A 12,194-nucleotide genomic window follows, 5' to 3' on the forward strand; every position below is an offset into this window, starting at 1 on the left:
TAGCCTACTAAGGCTGTGTGTAGCATCTGTGGGAGAGGTTATCAATTGCCAGCTGCCTGGCTCAGCACTCTTAGAGCAATCTCTTCCAGGGACACTGGCTTCACTCGTGCAGCATGGGTAGCGTCTGCCTTACCCACAGACTGTGAGCATTTCTAAAAAGACTAATAAACTGGGTTTTGGATTAGGCTCTGAATAGGGGGGAAATGTGCTTTAATCACAAAATCAACTCATTGCATAAATCTTCCTCATTCTTATCCTAACAACTGTACCATCCCACTGAAAAGTACAGTAGAAAAACTAATGTATTATAATAGTGAATTTGTACAAGGGAAGGGTAATACTGTGTAGAAAAATATAAGCAAGGCCTCATACTTCATATAAGCTGCTTAAATTTACTAAAAACGTTGGAATTTTAGTTGCATGAGTTGAAATTTTTCCTAGCCAGCTGTTTTCCTCAGGCTGTTTTTTAAAGTGTGTGTCTGTGTGTGCATGCGCGTGTTTGTGGTACGGAATGGAATGGATATGGGGAGATACACATTCCCTTGGGTTTTGATGAAAGTGTAAATGTTATTCAGTAGTCTCAGAATGCAAATTTAAGGAAAAAAAGCTAAGAGGTAACTTGAAATCAGGTGAAATTTCAACAGTTGCAGGACATCCATAACAGACACAAATCATATGTAAAGTATTTTTTAAAAAGTGTGAAGAGTACTCACAAGTGATGTTTTGATAACTGTGCATGTCCTGTGTACTTTTCCTTGCTCCTTTTGTTATTCCTCCATATTCTTATTTGTGAAAATCAGACAGTGTTTCCCATATTGTCTCTCCCTTGTGTATCTGTGTTTCCTAGAAATGCTGTATAAATTCACCATGTATTACAAACTCCCTTAGTACTGAATAGCGTTGGCAAAGAAAAGGAATCTTACATAGCTTGAACAGGTTGAAAAAATATTGAAGGCTTCACATCTATGAAAGAGTAAGGATTTTTCTTGTTTGTGGATTCTTTAAGCATATGAACTTGTTCTCCTGTTAAGTAGGTTGTGCATCTGAACTTACAAATCTGCCCACACACTCCTTATTTCTGTGAAGTGTCGCACTGATCATGCGATCCTCTGCTGAGAGTGAAACACCCACTTTGCAAATACATGACATGCCTGTGCCCTTCTGTGTGACTGTAAAAATAAATTTCCATCAGCGAGGTGCAGCATCTTGGAGATCACTTCAGATACAGTCGAGCATAGTGCAGAGCTTCAGCACTCACTGTGTTCACTTGCTGTCTAAAAGGCCTTTATTGCTTGGTCCTTAAGACTTACTCCAACTAAAACCTAAGACTAAATACAGCAAGGCACTTCACTCTTCTGCCATCTCTGCTAGCTATTAATTCAAATAACTAATCAAAGCCTCTAGTACTCTCCACGCATACTGGATTTCTTGTTTTCATAATAAAGCCCCATCAGATCGAAAGTTAATATCAGTTACAATTTTATTTATTGACCGAGTAAAGAAAATGAGATGAAAATTGAGAGAGACTTTACTCTTTCTGCTACTCATAACAAGCAATAACACATTACAAACCAGGAAAAAAAAAGGCTTGTAATGTTGAAGCCATCTTCTGGCTGCTCTGTCTGGTAAGAATATGTAACAAAAGTCAACCCATAAGGAGAGTATGAAGGGGCTCAGAAGTTAATCCATCCCACATCTGTGTAAGGCTCAGCTCCTTAACCTTCCCATGGACTTCTGTTCTGAACTTGTATTGTGCCTGCCCTATATTAAGATTTTTCAAAATGCACTTGTTACCACAGAGTATCTGTGAGACAAATAGGTATCTCCAAGGGCGCTTCATCTCATATGGGGATAAGTCAGATGAATCCTGAGATGAGGTCTCGGGAGATGAGTACATTTGAGTACATTTGATGAGTACATGAGGACATTTAATCTAGGGCAGATAAAATTCTAGCAGAGGAAGTAGGCCTGGGTAAAAGCTTCATGTTTAGGCACCTCATATGTCCAGAGTTAGGCGAGGTGAACCACTTGTAGGATATTAGCTCCAGTTTGGTTACTGGGATGCAGCAGAGCTTGGTCTCTCTGTTTGGTACCCACAATGAAGTCACCCTTTGCAGCTTCTCCAGGAGATGGCATTAGGTCTGTGCTCACTGTGCTCACACCTCTTTTCTCCTGCTTAAGTGGTACAACTGTGTTTTCACAGGGAGGAGGGGATGTTCACATCAGTCTAGAGGTGGGAAACAATGTTCTGGATATGAAAGACCACCTCCATTTGTAACAGTGGTGCTGTAACTAACTCCCTGTCCTCTAACCGGAGCTGCTGCCAGGTCTCCATGGCATGGAAGGCTTCGTGCTGGACATGAACCAGTATATGAGCATGTGTATGAACATCTGTGATGAAGTGGTCCTTCCATGTTCTGGTTATAACATTTTCCTCTTGCTTTATTGGATCTCTGATGCTGCTCATAGTTCCAGTGGAAGGAGGCTATGGAGTATATTTATTAGGCATGTGCTGAATATTGGAAAATCTAAAAAATTTCAAACATTGCAATAAAATTTCTATCTAATAGGAGCTGCAGTAGGAACTCTTCATGAAGGTAATGTTTTCGGTACTCTTTGGTACTAGAATTTCTCACATTCTTTTATGTTATATGGCTGAATTTTTAATAAGTTTTCCTTTTATCATCATTGACCTCATTTCTAAAGCAAACGGAGGATAAGAAAATGCAGTTGCTCCTTTAGCCTGCTGTGGGTAAAAAGCAAATCAAGCAATTAAGCCTACAGTTGTTCAAAAAAACATGCACTACTGACTTCTGCAGTTCTAAAATAGATGCATACCTTGCGTTCAAGTAAGAGACAGCTGCTCATTCTGATTTAGAGATTAGCATAATGAAATAAAGTTGGCTTTAAATATCTAGAACTTACAAGGTACAGTGATTAGTTACAGTACTGATTAATGGATAATTATGCAATCATGTACAGTGTTGACCCAAGGAGAAGCCTGGGGCAACTGGTAATGGCTAATGCTAAATGAAAATTGAAGTTATTTACTTCAGTTGTTGGATACTTTCAGAGAAGATTTAGAACAGGGCTTTTTTTTTATATTTCATTTTTGGTAGATTAGAGTAAACACAGTCATTGAGAACAGATGCTTTAATACATTACTGTAGAAATGAGTCTTGATTTCGTTGTAAAATGTTGAAATGTTATAAATATGAAGACTTTTGTGTAAGAATGTAAACATTCATCTTCACTTATTTAATTTTTGCCTTTTCATTTCTGGGGTTTGGTTTTGGGACATTTTTTCCACTCTGTCAGAAAAATCTAGGAAATTATATTTTTTTCGTACAGAACTCTCACACACTCTTTTGAACTTCTTTTGAAGCCAGTGTAGGTTTTGCTGCATGAGGATTCTGGTTCTGAATCCTTTTGTACATTTCTGGTTCTTTTTGTACATTTGCACATTTACCAAAGTATAGTTCACCTTTCTTCTTACGGGGAAAGAACTAAGATAATGTGACCTTATTGATCGCTCCACTGCCTGCAGTGTCCTTACTGACATCAACACCATGCTGGGAATAGAAATGATTAGTCAACAAGAACTCTCTCTCTCTCTCCGTTCTGTAGGAACATGTGAAAACACCATGGGAACCTTATTCATTAGATATTGTTATTGCTGCTTAATTTTCCTGTCATTTCTTGGCAAATAAGAGTTTTAGCTGAAAGAGAAACTACTATAGAATGCATATGATCCTTATCCAAATCAGGACAGACCTATCTAAAATGGTATCTGGAATAAATTCTCAAATTGCAGTTTTGAAAATCTCTTCTTAGCTGCTGCCTTAAAGTTTGGCTCTGTTCTGCACAAGCAGAGAAGCACGTTGGCTTTGCAACCTTGAAGTAGTCATCACCTAGTTCAAGAAAAAAGTAGTAGTATCTTCTTCCAGGCGATAGCAGAATAATTTGAGTACTTTCCCAGGAAGTGAGGGAGACAGATTTTATTTCCTCCTGTTTCATGGAGGATTCATCACCTTCCACTTGGGGGTACAGGGATGTGGATTCTGGGCCATGAAAATATGTCTTTATACTTCATACATATCAGTCATTCAGTCAAACACACAAGTGTACCCCAGAGAAGACAGTGGAACCTAGATACGTCCTTCTCCAGGTAAATGTCCTAACCAATACACTCGGGAGCTAACTTTCTTCTTATTCTTCCCTTTCCTTGAATATTGAATACTTTTCTTGCAATGTCTAGAGCTCCCATTCAGGAACGTGACATTATGGGCTTAAATCTTATTCTTCCAAGAAATACAACAGTATTTTTTTCAGTCAAGATATATAAATATATCTCCCAGTGTATTTATTTTAATAATCATCTGTATGCGGTTCACTGTAAGGTATAAATAGATGATGGAAGCGATTAAGAATTTAACTATTGTGTTACATTATGCACAGACTCTTAATTGAGACTGTGGTCTATTTTTTCTTCTTAGAGCCTGCTAGACCAGAACTGTTTTCTTCTTTGTTGTGGAAGGAGAATGAGGTGAATGACTCAGGGAAGATCACAGAAACATTCAATCATTCATGTTGGAAGGGACTTCTGTGGGTCTTTTGGTCCAACCTGCTCATGGACGAGCCAACTTAGATCATGTTGCTCAGGGCTGTGTCCAATGGAGTTTTGAGTGTCTCCAAGGATGGAGAATGCACAGCCTCTCTGGGCACCTGTCCCAGGGCCTGACCACTCTCACAGTGAAGGATTTTTTCCTTGTATCTAACAGGAATATCCCTTGCTGTGATTTCTGTCTGTTGCATCTTGTCCTTTCTCTGCATACCTCTGTGAAGAGTCACTCAGACTTTCCTCCTGCGTGCTCAGCCCATTAACTGTCTTGGTGGCCCTCACCAGGACTAACTCCAGTTTGTCAATATCTCCCTTCTGCTTGGGGATCCAAAGCTAGACATTTTTCCAGACATGGTCTTGCAAGTTCAGAACGGAGCAGAAAAATCACTCTGCTTGATCTGCTGGCCACTTAGTGATGCTCTTTAGTAAAAATGAAAAATGTTCAGATTCCAGCTCAAAATCAGATGCATCATAGATGATTCTTAGGAAATATTTGTACTAAGTGTTAATTTATTCTGTAGATGTGCCATCATGAGCACTTTTAGTAAATATTACCAAAGTGTGCCAGAAACGCACAATTACATGCAGCGCAAGGACTCCCTTGACTCAAACTCTGTAGTAGATGTCAGATCAAAGCTGTACCCTTTCCTTCTTTAATGGATAAAAATCAAATCGTTAATAGGATAGATGAGGAAGGAGGATTTCTGTCATTTAGCACTCGGGAACCTAGCCAAGCTGCATTTATTGCTAGCAGTTTTAAAGGGGCACTGAAGATACTGCGTTATGAAGAAAAGGATATTTTCCATTTACTGAGCTGTGGCATAAAAGGACTTTGTAAAGGGAAGTTCCATGCCATCCTTCCTGGAGATACCTTCTTCAGTCTATCTGTCTTAGCTACTGGTTTGTGATGACCTCTAATGCCCTTTGTCACCAGCAGAGGCAAAGTAGATTAAATGGGTAAGTCAGGGACAGGCCTGAGCGTTAAGAGCAACTATGCCACGCCAGATTGAAGGTCCTTCCAGCACATCTCTCTGACAGCCGACAGTAGCTGATACTTAGAGAAGGATGATCAGAATACAACAAGTACGACTTCAGCCTCTTTCTGGTAGTAAGTGGAATATTGCATTTCATACTATGACTTTCCTCTGCCAATTTATGGGCAGAGGTAAGGTGAGAAAACAATGAACTCTACTAAAGAGCAGGTGACGTGGGAGGAGGAGATGAAGCAGGAAGCTGACTGGCTGTGCTGGTGCATGGACGAGTGCCAAAGGGTGTTCTGGTAGAAGTAACACAGGACTTGGAAATAAGTCCAGCTGAACTCCAAACATGGGAAATGAACTACTTTAACTAAAAGGCACTTCATGTTTTGAGAAATCATTAGCGTGAGTTCTAAAATACATCTTCCTTGGATGTATCAATATTTTGCACGGGCTCGTGTATTTGTATATACGTCTGCACATACATATGTGTCATTGTAATCTTTCTCTTATTCTGCTAAGGTTTATAATGTTTCCTTGGTAAAGTCAAAAGTGTGTGTGGCATCTGCAGATTCCATCTACATAAGACAAACCATGTTATCACTTACAAAACTTTTTTAGGTGCATCTTGTGGTTGAGTTTGCATACAGACATGTCTCACTTTGAGAAAAAAAATTTATTGTTTAAAAATCCAGCACTAATTTTGCCATGAATGGTTGACTTTACAGGGGAGTTTGACACAGTGCAGAGCCCCTCCACGCCAATCAAAGATCTTGATGAGAGAACATGTAGGAGTTCTGGGTCAAAGTCTCGGGGTAGAGGGCGGAAGAATAATCCATCACCCCCTCCGGACAGTGACTTGGAGGTATGCCTGCGGTAATTGATGAATGGTAATGTGGAGGTTTCTTCTGATGAAAAGTAAATTCTGAAAACTACAGCTGTGGAAATAGCTTAAAGCATTTTAGAAAGCATCGTGGACTCAGTCTCACTAGCTGAATACAACAGATATTAGTTGCTGTTTTAACATACACGTACAATGAGACATCACTATTCTGTATGACAAAGTTAGGCAGAAAAGTAAATGTGATTCAGCCTTGCGCTTTTTAGCTCTAGGATTGCGTGTCTTTCTCATGCAATAGAACCACAAAATTGTGAGACTTCTGTATTCAAAATTGTCACCTTTTCTTTTAGTTTTTTGAATAGGAAATCTCAAATACATTGCTCAGCTTGATTACATGCATTTATGAATGCAGTGTAAGTATGCAGGATGATCTGGGCATAGCCTTTCAAATACATAGGCACAGGTTTGTCCTTGTGCTTCTAAGTAATGTCAGGGGATTTCAGCGAGGCAGCTTACATCAGTGAAGTTATGGCCGTACTTAAGTATGTGCAAGATCAGTGCCTTAGTGAAGAAATATATCTGCCTAATATATGGGGTGACGATTTAAAACACAAGTGACCTCTTAGCAACGGAGTAATTATAGTCTTATTACTCCTGTGTTAGCAGTGTGCTGCCTTACAGTGACAGGAGGAGGAGGAGGAGGAAGCGGAGTGCCTGTGTGCGTGTGAAACGCTCCAGCTCTGGCATCAGGGCAGCGTGCTGCCGGCCGCTGCCGTGTGTCCCCTGCTGCCACCAGACCGGCACTGAGAGCGAGCAGCCCTGGCCAGCCCCACTGCTGTGCCTTCACTGACCAGCCCCGGGTACAGCAGAAGATGAGACCGTTGCTGGGACTTGGCTGGCCTCACAGCCGCTCCTGGGGTGGCAGGGGGCTGCAGCCCTAGGCACCGAATGTAAATGCCGTTGCTTTTATACAGAAACTTACATATTTTTTGCTTTTCAAAGGATTTAACTTTTCCAGTGAAAATAATAACTTGTTACGTTTCAGTTTTCCTGTTTCTTCTATAGTTTACTAGTGAAAATGAACCCCTTATCAATATAAGGAGTTTCTTTCCTTTTTTTTTTTTTAAGTTAGAATAATCCGTTTTATCCTACAATATTATTTAAATTCTGTGTGACATTATATGTGGCATATAGCACTTTTACCCGAGCCTTAATTTTAGCTATGCAGGAGAAGTAAAGAAGAACCTTGAATCAGTAAGACTTGCAGAGAAGTATCTGAGAGTACTGTTTATCCTGAAGTCAGGTTAACAATTATGTTTGACTGCCATCACGTTTCTGAAATCTGTGTTATGCAGCTGTTTTGAAAAGCTTTTTAGGGGACAAATAAGAAATGGTTGAAGAGTTCAAAAGTTACTCTCCTTCTGACTTTTTACCATGCATGATACACTGTTCTTGCTGATTTTCAGAGGAAACCTGCTTGGTTAAGTGATTAGTTAAACTTTAGGACTGAGTTGACTTTTAGCCCCCCAGGTGGGATGGTGGTGGGACTTTGATGTTATGTGTTTAATAATACTGTCCCCACTTCTTTTTTCAGCGTGTATTTGTTTGGGATTTGGATGAAACAATCATAGTTTTTCATTCGCTGCTCACAGGATCCTATGCACAGAAGTATGGCAAGGTATGTGAGCCATGAATTTTGCGTCGATTCACTGTATCAGAGCGATCTGGCCTGCACATGTACGTGTTTTTCACCTTCCGTGTTCATCATGGCGTGGGTGAAGGTAGAGGGAAAATATACAGTAAACCCCATTTTCAGAGGGTTACTGTGAAAAAGTCAAGGACGGAAATGAGACATAGACCCTAAGCACTATATACGAGGCAGGGCTGAAGCAGATGCTGCAAATGAGGGAAGAGTTTATAGAGGAACAAGGATGAGTTCCTGAGATACACTGGAAGAAACATTGCAGGGAGATAGTAGAGGTAATGGGCAAATGGAAATAACTGACTGTTTGGATGCGTAGAGGAAGAAATAAGAAATAAACTGGAGCGATGGGTGAATTTATGGGGAAATTGATGAATCAGAATGAGCAAGTAAGAGACAGACCTGCTTCAACGCCAGCTGCAGATGTTATTCTTTGACTCCCCATCTTTTCCGTTGAATCTTTGGTTCCCTTGGCTGGCTCTGGGGTGAGTAATGCTGGGGAGTGAATCCCTTTCCCAAGCAGACAGTTGTACTCATCCTCTCCCCTCCGATGAGATCCAAAAGCAGTTCAGGTCACACAGCAGCGAGCAGGAGAGCAGGAGGAAGAGCGAGGGAGGCAGAGAGAGGCAGTCGCAGCCTGCAGGAGCAGGAGCTCCCCTGCTGAGTCAGCAGCGAGCCCCGCTGGGCTGGTGGTGGGAGCCCAGGGAGTGGTGCTTGGGCAAGGGGAGAAGGGACTGGTGGGAAGACCAGTGCGTAGCAGCAGGAGCAGACTGCTGGGAGGGGTAGAGCTAAAGGCCTGGGTAAAGCAAAAAATTGGGGCAAATCTATGGAAGGGAAGAAAATGGACAGGGAGAATATTGGTATGTACATACGTGGATGTAGGTTTTCTAGGTGTTGTGCCATTCACGTGTAATTAACAAAAAGGTATTTCTTTTTAAGAACATAACCATGTCCGTGCTATGTCAGGCAAAGGACTTGTTTAGCAGAAGTTTCCTGCCTCTTTATTCCAGCCAGAATCAGATGCTCAAGAAAAGGATGTGAGAAACAGTACATTAGAGAAATGCTTTCCACACACACCTCCCCAGCCAGTGGGTTAGAAATGCCCAAAGCTAGATCTGTGAATTATAACCATGGATGGGTTTAAAAAATGTGTTTTGAGACAGCTGTTTGTGGTTATTAAAAGAGAAAGCTAATAGGAAACTCACAGGCCCAGACAAAAATCTGAATTTTTGGAATGCTAAGATAAGGGCAGTTATTCATGTCTTGCAAAAAACAGCCTTGCTTGTTTTGCAGCTTCACAGTGCCAAATCAGTGCACTTTTCAGTACTCCGTCAAAAACTCCTCTTCTGCTGTTTTTCAAACACTGTAACAACAGTGACTGTCAGAACCATTTCTAACTTACAGTTATCAAAACAAGAGAGAAACCTAGCTGAACATGAACATTTATATCACTTTTGAGTGTAGCCCATAGCCTGCCACAGAACTTGCTGAATTGCCCCAGTGAGGTAGTCGTTCCTTTCATCCTTTTTTGATTGTGCCCTTAGGATGTTTACATCTCATGCACCATCTCACATAATAGATGAGTAAAGTCTAAGTCAACTTTAATACAAAATTTTAAAAATCAGAGCACATTTTGTAGCTCACAAACATCTGAGAATAACTTTGAAAACTGTCTTAGAGACAGCAACAGAAATGTAATTCCTCTTGGTTTCTCACTTTGTTATGAGTAGGGATATTTGAAAAAATCCCAGTACTACTGTTCTTTAAGAGCACATCTGCTGCTATAATTGGCTCTTCATACAGAGTCCTTAGAAACAGTAATGGCATATTAACAGCCAGTAGTACTGACGGCAGATAAAGTTGGCTTGTATAAACTAAGAGTATCTCAAGAGCAAGTGAAATTAATGTAGTTATACTGCTGAGATGAGCATCAGTAAACAAATGTCATGAACAACGATGAAGCAAAAGGAGAAGAATTCTTAAGTAAAATCCTTTTTCTTTTGTACTGATAGGTGGCATCCATACAAGTAGGGAAATGTGTTCCTTTCCAGAGACTGTAAAATAAAAGTAGTAGACTTTTCCTTTCTGCAGTGACTACCTTTGCCATATTTACAGAGAACTCATTGGGAAGGTAATGAGTAATTGCCAATGAAACTCAAATATATATATTATTGACTGCAAGGAGGCTAGAGCAGTAGGAAAGGGAATACAGGAAGAGCTTATCATGAGTAGGCCTTAACTTTTGCATGTCATTAAAGTGTTGCCTGAACTTAAGATGGGATGTGTGTGAGCCTAAGTGCCTAAGAGGTTAGACATGGGAGAAGGGAAAGATAGCACAGCTGGACCTCAGTCAGTCTCTGGAGCATGACCTGTTTAGCAGATGTGGCCCTTAGCTTTTCTGCATGTGATTTCCATCTGTAAACAAGGTCTTAATCCAGACTGGAGTCTGGATTGTTAGGAGAATTGGGTTGCTATGAGAGTAAATAGTCCATGAATCGTGAGGTTCTCAGTGGAAGTCTTGTGAGCATAGAGGTCTTTCAAAAGTGTTGAGAGAGCTGTTTATCCCGGAAAGATGGTATCAAATTGTTACTTCACAATGAAAAAAATTTCAGGGTAGTGTAAAATAATGGTGATACTAAATTATTCAATTGTGGTGATTTGCTATCTGATTTTGAAAAATAAAGGCGTGTAATGTTACACAGATGCTTACCTGTGCATATTATGGTCTTCCGAATGTGTTTCGTGAGCCCATTTTGTATAACGTAATCAGGTTACTCCCAAAACAGAAACAACAAGGAAAAATTAATAGGAAAAGCAGAGTTTTCCCCTTCCCCCATATTTAAATATTCTAAATGAGATTAGTGAGTCTTTAATGTGAACATTGCTTTAAGGGAAGGAGGCATCTTCTTATGCCAAGTGTGCTCACTTTATACTTTCAAGGGGTGAGATACTGGGTTTAGAGCTAGTGCAAATATACAGACAGGCAAGGATATTCACCTTCAGTTCTTTCCCAACTACTCCTTGACGTGTAAACTTTCATCCCCCTTTTCCGCAGGCCCTTTACCCTATTTCTTGCAGTAACCAGGCAAAAGCAAAACGTTCAGAAATGAGTCTCTTAACCTCTCTGCTCTGCTGCAATTCAGGCTGCGCAGGAAATGCAGTGAGGGGAGGTGCAGCGTGTGGAGGTGGCCGTCACGCTGTTATGGCCAGGTGGAGGGACCAATGTATGCGTGCAGGAGCACTTGAGAGCTGCAGTGGTACCAGGAGACAAACAGTCTCTCTTTCAAAAGATTTCTACAGTTTAACAAGCAGTTGAGGTTGAAGAGAAAAGGAAAAGGCAAACCAAGCATCCTCGAGGAGAGATAGGCAATGGGGGCATTCATTGGCAGAGGTTATGTGGGAAGGCCTGGATCCAGTAGTCAAGTTTCAGGTCATGTATTTGTCAAGAGAACATCAGTTTTCTGACTTATGCCTGAGGATTTCTGAAGTTGAGAATGGACTTGTCCAGCACTCTGCATGGTGTGATATTAAATTGATTTTGGAATTATCCATTCCAAATGGAATTATCCATTTGGAATAGGGCTGTTATAATAAAGATGTTAAAAACAAAACTAGTGATAAGGTGAAAGATTTAGCTTATTGGATGCAGCTGTAAGCGTCTCATTTGAAACGCAGGGCACATTGCGGCTTCTTATCTAGGCACTAGTAGATTATAGCTGTAAACTCCACTGAAGTGGGAGAGATTTGGCCAGAGGCTGGTCAATGCATCACTTTGATATTTAAAATATAGAACTTATCCAAAGGAATATTCTATAGCTTGCTGTTTTCTACCTGTGGGTGTTTCTGTCTGACTTTTGGGGTAGTGGTTACTTTATTGGGCTGGTCAGAGCTAACATAAAAAGAGAATAAAAACTACACCACACCTCTGTTAGGTTTCAGGGAAACCATGCTGCTTCCCAGCAGTAAGAGTACCTCCCATTGTTCAGCTCGTTTGCTCATCTGCTTCGTACTTCATAAAACTAGTACCTTTCTATTTTTAATTATTTACTGCAG

General features: G+C 40.6%; 1 protein-coding gene across 7 annotated transcripts in view; it reads left to right on the forward strand.

Annotated features, from left to right (window-relative positions):
- The window catches only part of EYA4 (EYA transcriptional coactivator and phosphatase 4), a 161,187-nt gene that overhangs the window by 125,111 nt on the left and 23,882 nt on the right, over positions 1–12,194 (forward strand). For all 7 annotated transcript variants that reach the window (XM_075498771.1, XM_075498768.1, XM_075498772.1 and 4 more), the window contains 2 exons: positions 6,327–6,463; positions 8,034–8,117. In XM_075498771.1, coding sequence (XP_075354886.1) covers positions 6,327–6,463; positions 8,034–8,117 — 221 coding nt within the window. The remainder of the gene's footprint in view (positions 1–6,326; positions 6,464–8,033; positions 8,118–12,194) is intronic.

This window comes from Mycteria americana, chromosome 3, assembly GCF_035582795.1.
Source record: "Mycteria americana isolate JAX WOST 10 ecotype Jacksonville Zoo and Gardens chromosome 3, USCA_MyAme_1.0, whole genome shotgun sequence".
Taxonomy (NCBI): domain Eukaryota; kingdom Metazoa; phylum Chordata; class Aves; order Ciconiiformes; family Ciconiidae; genus Mycteria; species Mycteria americana.